This window comes from Trachypithecus francoisi, unplaced genomic scaffold (genome assembly GCF_009764315.1).
Source record: "Trachypithecus francoisi isolate TF-2019V2 unplaced genomic scaffold, Tfra_2.0 Lachesis_group6, whole genome shotgun sequence".
Lineage (NCBI taxonomy): Eukaryota > Metazoa > Chordata > Mammalia > Primates > Cercopithecidae > Trachypithecus > Trachypithecus francoisi.
In genome coordinates, this window is record NW_022681471.1 from 40,571,304 (window position 1) to 40,588,461 (window position 17,158).

Here is a 17,158-nt window from a genome sequence, read left to right on the forward strand (position 1 = left end):
ATGTGTGCTAACTCATCAAGAAAAACACATATTAACATCTTAAATGGGTCACACTCCAGGATTTAGAGGAACACATTTTCCCTGAGGGTTACATATCGGGAGCCCCAAACCAAGATGGAAACGTTTTTTAAAAGGACATTTTTTTTTTTTCAAATGACCTTCATACCCTAAAGACTGTAGGAGAATGGACAAGAATTATTTCCCAGGATCAGAATTATTCAAAGAGAAACTGCCTCTAGATGAGAATGAAATAACTGAGCTAAAAGAGAAAAGTTGTCTTTTCCACTTGATTCCATGCTTAATAACAGTTGGACCATGAGGTTCTGTCTTCAGGATAGATAGGATTACTTCCTCAATGTCTGTAATCAGGAATAGGACAGAGCAGATGCACTACTTCTCCACTCTCTAGTGCCATCCCTGATGACACCTTGCTAAATCTTTTAAAGTGTGCTGTGATTCCAACTGGGGAAAAAATGAAGAAATACCCAGTACAAATGGAAATTTTCCCAATGAGTCGAGGTTTGTAGGGGAGAAGCATCAAGAACTCCGGCACCCGGGATAAGGACCCAAAAATAAGCCCATTCACATCTTAAGTTTCAAATAGACAACATGTCTTTTTAAAACTTGAGCTTAAAAGCTGTATTTCACACAAAACATTTTTTTTCTCCAAAAAATGAGCTGCAACAGAGCTGATTTTCCAAAGCTGGAAGTTAGGGGTTTGCTTACATTAAAAATTTAGAAGTTATAGTTTCAAGAAAGGCATGTTCCCCCAAGTTTAAGTAAGAATAAACGTATTAGAATGACCAATATTTCCAGAATTTGTCATAATATAGAGGCATGTGTATTTATGTGCTTTCAACAACAGATTTTGTTAATAACACACCTTTTTTTTTAGACAGAGTTTCGCTTTGTTGCCCAGGCTGGAGTGCAGTGGCATGATCTTGGCTCACTGCAACCTCCATCTCCCAGGTTCAAGCTATTCTCATGCCTCAGCCTCCTGAGTAGCTGGGATTACAGGCGCCCACTACCGTGCTGGCTGATTTTTTTGTATTTTAGTAGAGATGGGGTTTCACCATGTTGCCCAGGCTGGTCTCGAACTCCTGAGCTCAGGCAATCTGCTTGTCTTGGCCTCCCAAAGTGCTAGGATTATAGGTGTGAGCCACCACGCCCAGCCAGTTAATGACATCTTTGATTAGAGGAATCTGAAACACTAAAGTTGTGTTTCATAACCGTGGCCCCCTTGTCCACCTTATATGAATATTTGGGGTAAACTTAAAATTATCTTTTGAGATGCCTTCAGCATTTTTCTTTTTATTTTTTTTTTTTTTTGAGACTGAGTCTCGCTCTGTCACCCAAGTTGGAGTGCAGTGGTACAATCTCGGCTCACTGAAAGCTCTGCCTCCCAGGTTCACGCCATTCTCCTGCCTCAGCCTCCCAAGTAGCTGGGACTACAGGCACCCGCCACCACGCCCAGCTAATTTTTTGTGTTTTTAGTAGAGACGGGGTTTCACCATGTTAGCCAGGATGGTCTCGATCTCCTCACCTCGTGATTCACCCGCCTCAGCCTCCCAAAGTGCTGGGAGCCACCACGTCCGGCCACCTTCAGCATTTTTCTAGGGTCTTTTAAGATGAAATTGTGACCAGGTATAAAGACTTCAGTGATTTTCCTTACCTTGTAAAATGCAGTTCCAACCTTCATAAGTATAATGGCAATCACCTTCAAGGATTATTTATTACGCTGAAGAGATGCGATATTGGAAACCGACAGTTTTATTTATCAATACAAGTAATTCACAAATAACTAACTTCAGGAACTAGAAGTTATTTTTTCTTTCTTTAGGGATTTTCTGTTGGTTGGTTGGTTTGTGAGCTTTCTGAGGGTTAAGGAGACAGAAGAAACCCAGTTTTAAATACGGGCTGGAGAGAGTAGGATCTCTAAAAAAAATATAAGAAGTATTCCTAAGAGGAATCGCTAAGTACATCTAGTCTATTAAGATAAGACTGTCAGTACAAAAACACAACAGTCAGCTTTGATGTAAAAAATCATAAAAATCAAGTTGGATCATAGTGGGCTAATAACGTTCAGAGTTACATAACCCCCTCAGGAACAAAATCTTAGCCTTGAATGGAATATAATTCATTATTTCCTGAAGGGCTTTTTCATATTGTTTTTTTCCTCATTGTTACTCCTACTAGAAAGCAAGTAGACTCCCCAGAAGAATTCAATTTGGTAAAAAAAAAAAAAAAAAAAAAAAAAAGCTCCAAAGAACGAAACAATAGCTGATTTCCAAACTGTAACTTTGGCATGAAGTAAGAAAGTTCTAATCTCTTAGAAAATAGGAGTAAAACTATTGGATAATTATTTCATGTCAAATAGACTTTCAGGTATTGTCATACAAACTTTTTTTGCATATGGGTGAATTTTCTTTTTAATTTTTAAGTTCTGGGGTACATTTGCAGGATGTGCAGTTTTGTCACATAGGTAAACATGTGCCTTGGTGGTTTGCTGCACTGATCAACCCATCACCTAGGTATTAAGTCCAGCATCCATTAGCTGGGAATCCATTACTGATGCTCCCTCTCCCCACCCCAGCCCCCAACAGGTCCCAGTGTGTGTTGCTCCCCTCCCTGTGTCCATGTGTTCTCAGTGTTCAGCTCCCACTTATAAGTGAGAACATTTGGCTTCTGGTTTTCTGTTGCTGCGTTAGTTTGCTGAGGGTAATAGCTTCCAACTCCATCCGTGTCCCTGCAAAGGACATGATCTCGTTCTGTTTTATGGCTGCATAGTATTCCATGTTGTATATGTACCACATTTCCTTTATCTAGTCTGTCACTGATGGGCATTTAGGTTGATTCCATGTCTTTGCTATTGTGAATAGTGCTGCAATGAATATATGCATGCACATTTTTCAGATATTCCTGAAAAGTCCTGATTTCATATATTGTCTCAATGTCAGATATGTCATGCCATGAAAACCATTATTTCAATTGTTCCTTATTATCACTGAAGGTTAAGCAGAAAATTTATTAATAACCCTCATTTTGCAAATGAGAAAGGACTATGTTTAGAGATTTGTTTAAGATCATCTGACAAAGCCCGAAGTAGAACTTCAGACTCCTAGTACAACATTCTCTCTTACTATGCTCTGCTACCTTATGTTGAGTGAAGTTCTTGTGTGCCCATTTGGTAGCCTCCAAATTCACCACCAGGTATTTTAAGATGACCACACCTTTTTTGATTTGTGAATGAAAGTTTATTAGTTAAAATCTCTTGAAAGAAAACAATAAAATGGTTTAGATCAATAGCTAATACAGATTTTAAACAATCATAAGATAATAACTAGCAGTAATCATCACACATAAGAATTTATATAGGCACAACTCCCCACATATTTTAGCCCAAGCAAATCGAGATGAAAACTTGTACTACCTAATCTAATGCCATCTACCAGCCTATCTTCCTTGATTTTCACACCTTTAAGCTTGTCTCAGAATGATGAGCCCCTCTCTTTTCTGCCATGCTATATAATAATTGGCTTTAGCATTTGTCTTAAGAAGATACAGAAAAGGGCTAATTTGCATAAAGGATCAGCCACTCACTCCATTCTCCTGGAGGAGATGCAGGATTTCAATCAGAGACATCCAATCAGTGGACTAAACTAGTTAATAATTCTCCATCTAATTGAGCTTTCAGATATATGACTTATGTCAATCACCTACCAGCTATTTATAGCAACATCTTAGGATTGGCTAATTTGCAGAAGACAAAAATAGGGCTTTGTTCATAAACCTGTTTAGAAACTAACTCCATATCATGGCTTTCCATCGTAATCAGTCCCATAACTGTTGACAATTTATTAATTTGCTTCTCTCTCCTGAAAACACCGTCCCCACTAGTTCTTGTTCCTAAGTATTGTCTTATTTCCTAAACATTTCTTTTCACTATTAACTCTAATTCTGCTCCATAGAGAAAACATACTTAATACAACAATTCATTCCTTGGAGCAGGGGTCATACTTTAACAATCCTTAAGCGCATACAATTACAGAATCAAGGCAAACACTGGAATATATCTTATCTAGTTCCTGGGGTACCATTACAGTACAATCTGTCCAGGTGACCCAGGCAAACAAGGGGCCTGCCAGCTCCACATATTATGAGATTGTAGCATCTTCCTGCTTTGATGCCTAAGGACTATATCTAGTCCACAGATATCTAGTCCAATATGGTGAGTGTTTGTCTTTCCATTGGTGAATAGTCCTTGTAGGGCTTTCCTTAGCCCTTCTATTACTTCTCTCTTTGATTATTTGGTATAGTGTGCCTTTTCCATTTGGGGAATAATAGTGCAAAGTAGCTGCAATGTGGTCAGAATGTGCAAGAATAGTCCTGCATTGGAACTCTTGGTCCCAGCTTTTTCAGTTTTCTCCTTGGCAACAGTCATTTGAAAACTTTTCCGCACTTTTATTATCTGGTAGATAGTGCTCTTTTAAAATTACCTCCCTTAGTCTGCTATAGCATTTTTAGTTGGACACATGCTCTCTAAAAGGATAAGTTAGGAGTTATATCCTTTCAAATAAAAGCATCCCAACATTGTCTTGTAATGTGAATGTATTCATTTACTGTGATGCTACCCTGGGGGATATTCCCCTTTTCATTTCCATTCATTGGAGAGCAGTGAAATGAGTCCCAAGATGTGATAGAGTTTGTCAGTTCTCCCCTCCATAATTAGGTGAGGAATTTCTTTTCTTTACTATGGTTTGCTCCCATCATAAAAAATTCTAGCATGACAGTCAGTACAGGTAAAGGCAGACCTACATGGCAAAAGCCAGAACTTTTTGAATAACAACAAAGAGGAAAAAAGATCAGCTTCTGCTAGAAGTAAATCAAATCTTACTTGTTATATGGGTTATTAGTAATGAAAATGTGCAGAACTGTGAGAAAACATATTGCTAGTATACAGAAAATAAGAATATATTGAAACAGAGAAATGATCAGTTTTCACATCCCTGGGGGCGGGGGCAGAAATTGGGTCTTAGTCACTTGTTAAGTCATCATTTATACCAGAGACTGTGTCTTCATATAAGTTATCCATGTCTAACATAGCCTGATCTATATCAAATATTAGGTCTTCATCCTCTCTTGGTGTAAGTATTGAGTCTAAGTCTGAGAGATCAGGGAGATCTGGTAGTGAAGGCTCCTCAGGAAGAGGTGCATCTGCTTCAGTCTCTTCTGCTCTACCATTTTCTTCTACATAAGGAACTTCTTGTACTTGTATAATGAATTGTAAAAGCTCATCAGCTATTCTTATTAACTGGGCTACACAAGCAACAAGTCCATCAATGAGTACAGGAACTGACACCGAATCCATGCTGCAGTGCTCTTCTAAATAGATAAAATATCACTACAAGCTCTAGCAAATGGACTCTTGGTGACAATGGATAGTATAAGGGGCTAACAATGGTTCTGTGGTTGGTTTAGGCCAGAAATTAAGATGTTGATATGATTATGATGCTGATCAAATACAGAATGAGAACAGTAGAACAATATAACTTTTTGATGATGTTGGTAAACCGTGCACAGAATTTATATATGGTACTCTTGTTTGTACTAGTGGTGAACTGCTATTATAATGACCATCAGGCGGACTGTCACAGCCAAGAGAAAACAGCAAAGCAGACCTAATAATAAAAAAGAGAGATATAAAGATTAGTGTCTTTGAGCCTTTATCCATCCTACAGGCTACAGCTACTGGTTACCCCATCAAGAATTGCCGTTAAGGTTGAAATGATATGTCTAACTATAGCCCCTCCTTTGTTGCTGGCCTTGTGAGGCTCTACTACTTCTCTTTCCTTTGAAAACCTCATGGTCTTTATCTCTTGTTAAGAGATTTGGTAGAAAAGTAAGCATAGGCAGTTTGTCTGTCTTTCCTGAACATCTCATTTGAGGAAGGATATACTCACTCAGGGTCTGTCAATTATTAGCACCTTTGCCTCATTGCCATTTATCTGGTGCTGCTGAATTCTTTCTGTGTTTTTTGGAATCCATTCATTAAAATTTCCAGATGCCCTGCAGCCTGGGGAGTTTATGGTAAATAAAAGTCCTATATTCTCTGTATTTTGCCAAACTTTGGAGAATTTCAGTTATAAAACTAGCTCCTTGATAATTTCCTATTACTGCCCCTCTTCCATATCTAGCAGCTAGTTCTTCCAACTTTATCTAAAGCTATGGTTGTACTATTTTCATATGCATTTCTGGTGGGCTCTTTGCAAATCCACTTTCTGAGTAAGTATATACTTGTGTAAGGCAATATTATTTGTTTGAAAATCTAGATATTGACTCAGTATAATTTACCTGCTACGTTTGTCTGGTTTACCACTCCCCACCACACTTAAAGTGAACCTGTTGAGGATGCAGGAAGTTTTTAGTATTTTGACATATCTCATATTTCTTACTCACTTGTTTATTTGATTCAGTTTTTCTAACTCTTTCTTCTCTGCTAACTTGATACATACATGCCCACATGCCCTGAGGTTTCACAAGCCCATCCTACAACCTTAAATTGAACTGAAAAGGGAGCTGAGTTGAAACTTAGAGTCCCCAAAACTTCAGGGTCTACATTAGGTTTGGGGGCCTAGATTATCTCCCCTCTCATTCCAAATAGATTATTCTGCTTTTCCATTCTAATGAGCTGATACATGTCTTTATAAGAATTTCTAAATTCCTTTCACAAATTTATTTTCATATCTCCCTTCACCAGATTGTATTTCCTGCAATAGTCTAGTTCTGTATGGCTGATCAGTGTAGCTATGTACCTTTGGCCAGTTTTTTTTTTTTTTCTTGGTTATATCTACATGTTAAATTTCTGGCTATTAATTCTGCAAATTGGGCTAACTTTCTTTCTCCAGCCCCAGTCAGGCTTTTCCTAGTTGAAAGCCTTAGGAGGTAGTCATCTATATAACTCCTTTAGGATTCTACCAAGTCTATTATTGCCCAGTTTTCAGCAGTTCTGACCAGAGTGGGGCCCAGCAAGCCACAGACTTCACTTTCAGCTGACTGTAATCCTTGGATATTTATTGGAGTACAGAAAATCATCAGCCAGATGGTCTGTGATTTGCACATAGAGCTTGCTGGTCTCCACAGGGCCTTTTTCGACCCACTCAGTTGTATACTATCTCCACTTAGTATAAATCCTGTAAGATCACTACATTTTTTTTGTCCAAAATTCTACCAGTAGACATGGGGTTTGCCCTGATGATAAGGGTCACAACAACAATGACCAGAAGGCACAATTTTGTTGGAGGCAACTTTCCATATGGAATATAGGAGAATGGGTACGAGAGGCAGAGCAGTTTGTTTCATTAATTCAAAGGATATGTTTGTTAAGAGAAAAACGTCTCATGAAAGAAAATATGGAGAGAAATCAAGGAAAGGAATTCGGCATTTATTTAGAACATGCATCAGCTCATCAGAAGGAAAACATGGAAGAAAGATGTGTGTTAAATATTGTTAGAGAGCACCATCACATTTTTCAAAGGAAGCAATAACTACTATATGTTATATACAGCCCAAAGGCACAAGAAGATGACAGGAACACCCTCATACAAAACCTATTTAACTTCTGACTTCCCATTCACCCAGTTTTTTTTCTCAGCTTCTCTATCATCCTCTGGGACTCTTTTATTCCTCCTCTTGGTCAATATGCTTCATTTATTCACCTATGTGTTTCATTCTATTTCACACCCTCTCTATCTCCATCTACTCTTACCCTTTTCCATCATCTTTTCTTGTATCTCTCTCCTAAAACTGGGAAAAAACTGGAATAAATTATATTTGATTCATCAAATTTTTATCGTATTTATTGAGTTGTATATTACACAACCTAAACATAAAAAGCAGAGAGGTAGAACATTCCATATTTTGCTCTCTTATAAGACAAATGTAGTTACTTATTACTTTATGTGGCCCTTGATTTTTTTTGTGGGGTGGGGAACTCAGTCACTTTTGAGGGGAAAAACAATTAGTGACCTTGCCTTAACTTTCTTGACCCTTGTATTAGCTGATCCACCATTTTTATTCTCAAACCATCTCAGAACTTAGCAACTAGAGGGTGAGGAGAGGGCAAGAAGAAACTTGAAGAAACTGCTAAGTATTCCAATAATAAGAAAGAGTAAGAGTGTAGCATCAGCTTATGCCAGTTATGGTAATTTCCAAAGCAACCAACTCTGGACACCTCAGCTAGCCTAAAGAGGTATTTTGGATAGTTTATGCCTAGCCTTAACTCACTTCAAGGGACTTTTTATTAGCTATATCCTCTGCCTGGGATTCCTTTCTCCTTGGTCGGGGAGGAGTGGGGAATGACTTCGGGTCATTCTGATACCTACTTTAATATCACCTCCTCAGATTTCTTACCCCTCAACCTGGGTAAGCCCCTAATCATCCCTTTCCCATTACACACAAATTTCATTTTTGCATGATGGTATCTATAGCTAGCTCATATTTTCTTGTTTAATTATTTGTTTTTCTGTCTCTCACCTTACCCCCACATACATATAGACTAAAATGTAATTGTCATGAGACTAAGAAATCTGTCTGTTTTGTTTTCTGCTATATCCCCAAAGAACAGAAGAGTGCTTGCCAGCATAGTATGTAATCAGTAAGTGTCTTTGAAAAAACGAAATAATGGAAGGAGGGAGGGAGGAACAACTTTCAGCACATTCATTCAGTAAATATTATCAAGCTTCAATCATGCATGTGGGAAACAGGGGATACAAAATGGACCAACTCATCAAAACATACAGTTAATAAAATGAACAGGCAACCCAGAGACTGAGAGAAAATATTCACAAAATATATATCTGACAATGAACTTTCAACCAGAATATATATATTCTGGTTGAAAATATATAACATATGTATACAACATAAATATATAATAGAATATATATATTCTGGTTGAAAGTCCACTGTCAGATATATATTTATATATATGTGTGTGTGTGTATATATATATATATATATAAAGAACCCCTACAACTCAATAATAAAAAGACAAACGACCCAACTTAAATATGGTCAAAAGATCGGAACAGACAATTCAAATGAAGAGCTAATAAGCACATGAAAACATCCTCAACATTATTAGTAATCAAAGAAATGCAAATTGACATCACACTAAGATACCACAATACACTCAGTAGATTGGCTAAAATTAAAGACTGATAACATCAAATATTGACAAAGATGTAGAGGAACCAGAATTCTCACACACATTTATACTACTGGTAGGAGTATAAAATCGTATTATGTTTTTGGAAAAACATCTATCAGTTTCCTATAAAAGTAAGCCTATACCTATCTATATCCCAGCAATACCACTCCTAGGTATTTACCCAAGAGAAGTGAAAGTTCACAAAGTGACTTTTACAAGAATAGCTATAGAAGTTGTATGCATAATCACCAAAAAGTAGAAAGAGCTCAGGTATCTATCAAGAAGAGAATGAATAAGCAAACTGTGGTATAGTCACACAACGTGATACTGAGAAGCAATAAAAAGAAAGGCATTACTGACAGGGACAACAACATGGAGGAATAATCAACGTTATACTTAATGAAAGAAGCCAAACACAAAAGATTACGTGCTGTATGATTCCATCCATACACAATTTTAGAAAATGCAAAATAATCTATGTAGAAAAAAAATCAGAATAGTGGTTGCATTTATGGGAGTAGGAACTGATTGAGAAGGGGCATAAAGGAATTTTCTAGAGTGATGGTAGTGAACATGTTTAGATAAGGTCGTGGGTTACACAGGAGTATGCATGTATCAAAACTCATTGAATGGTACTCTAAAAATTTGTACATTTCACTATATGTAAATTATATTCCCTTCAAAAAAGTAACCAAGCACAATCCCCAGCCTCTGAAAGCATATGTCAGATGCAATGATGTGCCCATAAAAAATGTTCTAATAAATTGTCACATTAATGGGAGACCTATTGTGTATCAAGGACTGTAAAATCCACTTTTCTTATATGACAGGTTGAGTATCCCTTATCCAAAATGCTTGGTACCAGAAGTGTTTTAGATTTCAGATTTTGGAGTATTTGCATATACATAATGAGATATCTTAGGAATGGAACCCAAGTCTAAACATGAAATTCATCTATGTTTCATAAACACCTTATACACATAGCCTGATTGTAATTTTATAGAATATGTTTAATAATCTTGTGCACTAAACAAAGTTTGTGTACGCCAAACCATCAGAAAGCAAAGGTGTCATATTGGTGCTCAAAACGTTTTGGATTTTGAAGCATTTAGTATTTCAAATGTTGAGATTAGAGATACTCAACCTGTAGTACATTTAATCCTCACAATAAAATCATCCTATGAAGTTATAGGTGGAAAAATTGAGGATCAAAGAGATTCGGTAATTTGCCCATGAGCACATAAGTAAAGGTCCAGAGATGGATGTCAGCCCAGGTCGGACTTCTAACATCCTACGCTAGAGGGCACAAATTTAGGTGACTACAGGAGCAAATCTGCCTTATTCAGGGCCAGAGCTGACATCTCATTCTCCTAAGCAGAAATAGAACTGAGAATGTTAATGTCATTTGCTATCCCTAGAAACTGGCTGAATTCCAAGTTGAATGTGACTTAGGCAGATTAGTCCCCTAGGAAATCCCCACTATCTGTGACTGGGAGGTTCAGGGATATATCCATTATCTATCCTTCCACTGACCTACTGAATTGGCCCAAATGTTCATAAACTACTTACCTGTGATAGAGCTGAGAGGGATGGTGGTATCAAGGCTCAGCCTATTAAACAATTTGCAGACTTTGCTTCCAAACAGGATGTGAAGGCTCCTGCAACAACAACAACAGAAACAACACCCCCCCACACACCAAAAAAAAAGATAAATTGCTAAATCGATAAGCAAGGATGAGATTAACCAACATTTCAAAGAGCAAAGAGCCCTTTCTAAGTGAACTGACAATCGGACTTTTTTCCTTCCCTGTGGCATTTGCTAATTCTGGGCACTGTTGAAGATGAAGCTTGACTGTAAAGCAGAAGGACTCTCCTGAGGAAAGGAGAAATGAGCATAACTTTTGGCAGTTGGGAGACACTAAAATAATGGGCTGGAAACTTGAGAAGCCCAAAATGCAGGGCTAGTTTTTCTTACCTGAAGTCACCTGAGTTCTGGGCTGGTGTCTGGGCAGGAAAGGCACAGGAAAATCTCCTGCAGTCTCCTGGTACTTCAGAGAAAAATTCTCCCTCTAGAGGGGAACTGCCCCAAACAGGCCACCGGTCTCCACTTTAAAAGGTTACCTAGATTTTGAAGTCAGAGGGACAAAGGGAAAACTAATGAGTCAAAAAGATCAAAACCACTCCCAAAGGGCAATTTGGACAAAATGATTCTAAAATGCATAAAGATACATAAAGGGCTAGTAATATTGAAACATCTTCAGGAAGAACAAATTGAAGGACATATGCTACCAGATATCAAGGCTAGTTATACAGCTACAGAAATTAAGACAGCATGGTACTGGCTCAAGGACAGACAAATCAGTGGAACCATGACCCCTACCTCATGCCAGATACCAAAATAATACTAATAATGATTTGAAATGAATCATAGGCCTAAATATGAAAGTTAAAACAACAAAGCTTCTAGATCACACCACCAGAGAAAATCTTCATGATCTTAGGTAAGCAAATATTTCCCATAGGACAGAAAACATTAACCATGAAAGAAAAGATTAATTACACCTTAAGAGGATGAAAAGCCAACCACAGACTGGGATAAAATATTCACAATATATATCTAACAAAGGACCTATATCCACTACACTCATACATTTTTTTAAACTCCTACAAATCAATAAGAAAAATATAATCAGTCTAGGCCGGGCGCGGTGGCTCAAGCCTGTAATCCCAGCACTTTGGGAGGCCGAGGTGGGCGGATCACGAGGTCAGGAGATCGAGACCCTCCTGGCTAACACGGTGAAACCCCGTCTCTACTAAAAATACAAAAAACTAGCCGGGCGCGGTGGCGGGCGCCTGTAGTCCCAGCTACTCGGAGGCTGAGGCGGGAGAATGGCGTGAACCTGGGAGGCGGAGCTTGTAGTGAGCTGAGATCCGGCCACTGCACTCCAGCCTGGGCGACAGAGCGAGACTCCGTCTCAAAAAAAAAAAAAAAAAAAAAAAAAGAAAAATATAATCAGTCTAATTTTTTAAAAATACGAAAGAATTGAACTGGCACTTCATAGAAGAGAATATCCAAATGGCTCATAAGCATATAAATAGGTGTTCATCACTATTACTCATCAGGGAAGTGCAAATTAAAACCACAATGAGATATGCAAAACCCACCAGAAGAGCTAAAATGGAAAAGACTGACAATACCAAGAACTGAAAACATGGAACAACTGGAACTCTCATAGATTGCTGGTGAAATTGTTAACTGGTACAACTACCTTGGAAAACTATTTGGCAGTATCTACTAAACCAATCATACCTCTATCACATGACCCTGGAATGCTACTCCTAAGTATATAACCAAAGGGTGTACAAATATCCACCAAGATACAGGTACAAGAATGTTGAAATAAACCAGATGCATAAAATTAGCTATCATATCACTCCATTTACATGAAATCCAAGAACAGGCACACAAATCTATGGGAAAGAAGTGAACAAAGTGGTTACCTCTGGGTAGGTGGTTATTGACTCGGAAGGGATATGAGAAAGCCTTCTGGGGTGCTGGGAATGTTCTATATCTTGATATAATCACATATGTTAAAAAACAAAAGCATTGATATGCACCCTTAAAGTTTGTGCAGTTTACTATATGCATGCTATACCTCAAAAAAATAGTTTTATTTTTTAAATTTTAGGCCTCCATCCTACAAAAACTAATGAGGACAGCAAGACAGTGATAAAAGTCTTACCAGGATTCAGCAAGCCAGTCATCAAAGTTAATGAAAATGGAATGAAGTATGAATATGCAGGGGAGAGTTCCTTTGGCCTGTGTGGCTCTCTACTTCATGGCAGTGCTAAGGCAAGAGACCCTTATGGCTAGGCAGAGTTTTTAATTGATACAAGATGAGATAACCTATATCTTACAAGTAGCTCATAAAGACCCCTGAGGCAGAGGCCATACTATCCATCTGGTAACTGAGATCTTTGACCCCATTAAATTTTTATTAAACTCTCTCTCTTTTGACATTTTTTGTCTGCACAACTAATCAAAAGTCACCATTTTTCTTTTAGCTGAAAGTCCTATCCGGCAATTTTGCAATGCTCCTGATTGGAAAACTGGCAATAAGTGTCTAACAGTAGGATGGAAAAAAAGCAAAGAAATCCAAATCCTCTGGGTCTATCTTTATAGTTGATAAGCTTCTTTGTATTAGGTAAGGTAAATTAGTTCATATCCAAGGAGAACAGAGACAGTTATGTGGGAAATATTAAAATGCACCTTTGGTGAGGGTGGGTGCCAGATTCCTATTTACAAACAGGAAAATTTTTTTTCCATAGTGTTCCCTTCTCCAATGCTACAGTAACATTTGGATACATGCATTCGATATAGATTGTTTTTAAAAAGAAACACCTACAGGCATATAACTTCTCATTGCCCTCTTCACCCCTTGAGGAAACATCAAGAGAACTTTATCCACAAAGGGCAAATTTTCACAATTTTGACATAACAGAAGCATCTCTAGGGGCTTTTGTTCATAAAATGAACAAAAAACAGTATTTACACTTTATACTCTTTTTGAAAAAGCTACAAACTTTTGCCTTTAAAAAAATAACTGTGTGCAATACAGCATTTGCCTGTTATAGGATCTGACATTTAAAATCCCCATGAAGCATCTTTAATTTATCAAGAAAGAAAGGAAAGAATTGTGCAGCTGAGGAGCTAAACATGGCCCCTTCTTGAAAATATATGAAAAATTCAAAACTAAAACTAAAAAAGGGGGAGTAGGAAATGTCCTTATGGTCAATTTAAACCAAACTCTACTGAATTTCTTTCCTCCTCCAAATTTGTTCATTGCTTCAGAGAAAAATCAGACTGGCTTACTCTTCAGAAAACAACTTAGTAGAGGAAAACAACCACTTTTGAAAATACATCTTGGTTATTTTCCTAGACAGATACAGTGTTTCCTCAAAATACTGTTCAAACATGAGGATAGACACTCAATCTTAACCTGGTAGGACCCTACACAGGCTTGTCCCTGAGGCTTGGCCGCTATGAGATGCTCCCAGGCCCTTAGAGAGTCTGGAAAGAGATGTAATACTTCTAGAAATATTTTTTTTGGTTTTCAAATATTACAGTGCAGATGACAGGGTCTAAAATAAGGGAAATAAAAACAGAGCTTGGAGGTAACAAGAACAGGGGTTCTATTTCCAAGTCTTTCTTCAGCTTTCTGAGAGGGGAAAAAAAAGTTGTGGTTGTTTGTTTGTATACGCTTTTTGGGAGAGATATAAAGTGATACCAGTGGTTATAAGGATAGGATCTGGTATCCAAAAAAAAAAAAAGAAAGAAAGAAAACAGAAAACAAAACCTGTATTTGAATTTCAACTTCACCACTTACTAACTAGAAGGTTGCTAAGCTACTCTTTGTGTCAGTTTCTTCATCTGTAAGATGAAGATAATGACAGTTGTGAGAATTACATTAGTTAGTTAGCACAACAAATTTAAAATGGTGTCTGGTATATAATTAGCACCTAATAAATGCTAGCCAATATAATTGCACTGGAGAAATTCCAGGATCTAGGAAATAGTATGTGGTACATCATGACCAGTGAATAGCTACCTATGGAAGGCAGGAGAAGAGATGGCTACAAGCATTACAAAAACTGGAAGGACATGCCAGAGACACAATTCATCTCAGAGTTAGAACCAATATTCGATGATGACTTTGAGCTTGGGTAAAAATGTGAGGGAACAGGACTGTCTTGAAGCTGTAGTTCACCAATGACCCTTTCAGGAGACCTAAGGACAATCAAAGACTGTAGAGAATCCTTGAGGATTAGCAAATCCTCCTAGTCTAACTTCCTCTGAAGCACTTCCTTATTCTGTCTTCGAGCTTTGGTGGGACTGTAGCTCACATGCACCACTCCCGGCCTGGTGAAAGCTAACTCCATTGTGAGCTACACATTGACTATGCCTCCAACATACTGCCAGTTACACAGAGAATGCCCTCCACCTGGTATTGTGACAATGATTCTTCAAAGCATTAAATCTTTAGAAACATTCACTTGGAAAGTAATTGGCAAGGTCATTGAGACAAGACAATAAAGGCCCATTATCCTATGTCTAGCGTGACTTCACCCAAACTATCCAAAGTTTCAAGTATTCCTTTGTGAATCATTTGGATAAGAAGGAGAGCATTATGCAGATATCTTTGTGTACTTTTTACTTCATACCATCCTAGCCTGGATTTAGTCCCTAACTTCAGAAATATATCTCAGAAATTTGATATGAGAAAGACGAAGCACCAGTTGTGGCCTCCTTTATGTTTCTGTGGCAAATGCCAGCTTGCCAAGAAAGAACAGGTTAGTTTATTTTGCCACATGGAAAGATGATCACAGATTACAGATTGCTTCCCTCTGCCTGCAAATGTGCTTAATGCCTGTCCACCAAAGGAAAGGCCCTTCTGTTTTTAATGATTTCAAAATAACATTCCATAGCATCCCTTGGTAATTCATTCCAATATTTTATAGTTTCTTTCTTCTGGTAATTATATCCTCAAATATGTTCACATACATTAACTTATAATAATCCTGTGTAGTGGCCAAGCACGGTGGCTCATGCCTGTAATCCCAGCACTTTGGGAGGCCAAGGCAGGGCAGGCGGATCACGAGATCAGGAGTTCAAGACCAGCCTGGCCAGCATAGTGAAACCCCATCTCTACTAAAAATACAAAAAATTAGCCGGGTGTTGTGGTGGGCACATGTAATCCCAGCTACTCTGGAGGCTGAGGCAGGAGAATTGCTTGAACCTGGGAGGCAGAGGGTGCAGTGAGCTGAGATCGCACCATTGCACTCCAGCCAGGGCAACAGTGTGAGACTCTGTCTCAAAAATAAAATAAATAAATAATTAAAATAATCCTCTGTAGCAAGGATTATACCTATTTTACAGTTGAGGAAATGAAGAACCAAAGAAGGTAACTGACTCGCCAAGATTGCACAGCTGATTAGTAGCAGAGCAAGAATAAGAACCTGAATTCTTGGCTATTATTAAAAAGTCAGAAAATAACAGATGCTAGTGAAGTTGCAGAGAAAAAGAAATGCTTATACGTTGTTAGTGTGAGTGTAAATCAGTTCAGCCATTGTGGAAGACAGTGTGGCAATTCCTCAAAGACCTAAAGACAGAAATACCATTTGACCCAGGAATCCCATTACTAGGTATGCACCCAAAGGAATATAAATCCTTCTGTCATAAAGACACATGCACACATTATGTTCATTGTAGCACTATTCACAATAGCAAAGACATAGAATCAACCTAAATGCCCATCAATGGTAGATAGGATAAAGAAAATGTGGTACATATACACCATGGAGTACTATGCAGCCATAAAAACAAGATCATGTCCTTTGCAGGGACATGGATTGAGCTGGAGGTCATTATCCTTAGCAAACTAACACAGGAACAGAAAACCAAATACCGCATGTTCTCACTTATAAGTGGGAGCTAAATGATGAGAACACATGGACACATAAAGGGGAACAACACACACTGGGGCCTGTCAGAGGGTCGAGGGTGGGAGGAGGGAGAGGATCAGGAAAAACAGTTAATGGATACTAGACTTAATACCTAAGTGATAAAATAATCTGTAAAACAAATGCGCCATGACATGGGTTTACCTATGTAACAAACCTGCACTGGTACCCTTGAACTTAAAATAAAAGTTAAAAATTTTTATTTAATTTAAAAAAGAACCTGATTCTTTGGATTCTTGGCCTTCTTCAGACTCTTGACCTTCTTCAGACTCTTGGTCTGACTAATGATGCTCCGGAACCTCCACATCACCAGCAGAATAGAACCAGTGTTAAGATATCAGCAAGAACACAATATGTTTGTCTCTTGGTGTACAAAGAGGACTGGTTCCAGGACCTTCCACAGATACTAAAACCCGTGGATGCTTAAGT

The 17,158-nt window shown here is 38.1% G+C and overlaps 2 protein-coding genes across 2 annotated transcripts in view; one reads left to right on the top strand and one right to left on the bottom strand.

Moving 5' to 3' along the window:
- The window catches only part of TRPC5 (transient receptor potential cation channel subfamily C member 5), a 194,687-nt gene that overhangs the window by 57,676 nt on the left and 119,853 nt on the right, over positions 1-17,158 (top strand).
- Positions 3,232-11,329, bottom strand: TRPC5OS (TRPC5 opposite strand). Its single transcript, XM_033201483.1, has 3 exons — positions 11,184-11,329; positions 10,778-10,866; positions 3,232-5,678 (listed from the first exon to the last, which is right to left on the bottom strand). Exon 3 carries the CDS (start codon positions 5,366-5,368, stop codon positions 5,033-5,035), a length of 336 nt encoding a protein of 111 aa, XP_033057374.1. The 5' UTR covers positions 5,369-5,678; positions 10,778-10,866; positions 11,184-11,329; the 3' UTR covers positions 3,232-5,032.

Coding starts and splice junctions, on each gene's coding strand:
- TRPC5OS (XM_033201483.1), bottom strand. CDS start 5,368: ATGGATTCGGTGTCAGTTCCTGTACTCATTGATGGACTTGTTGCTTGT.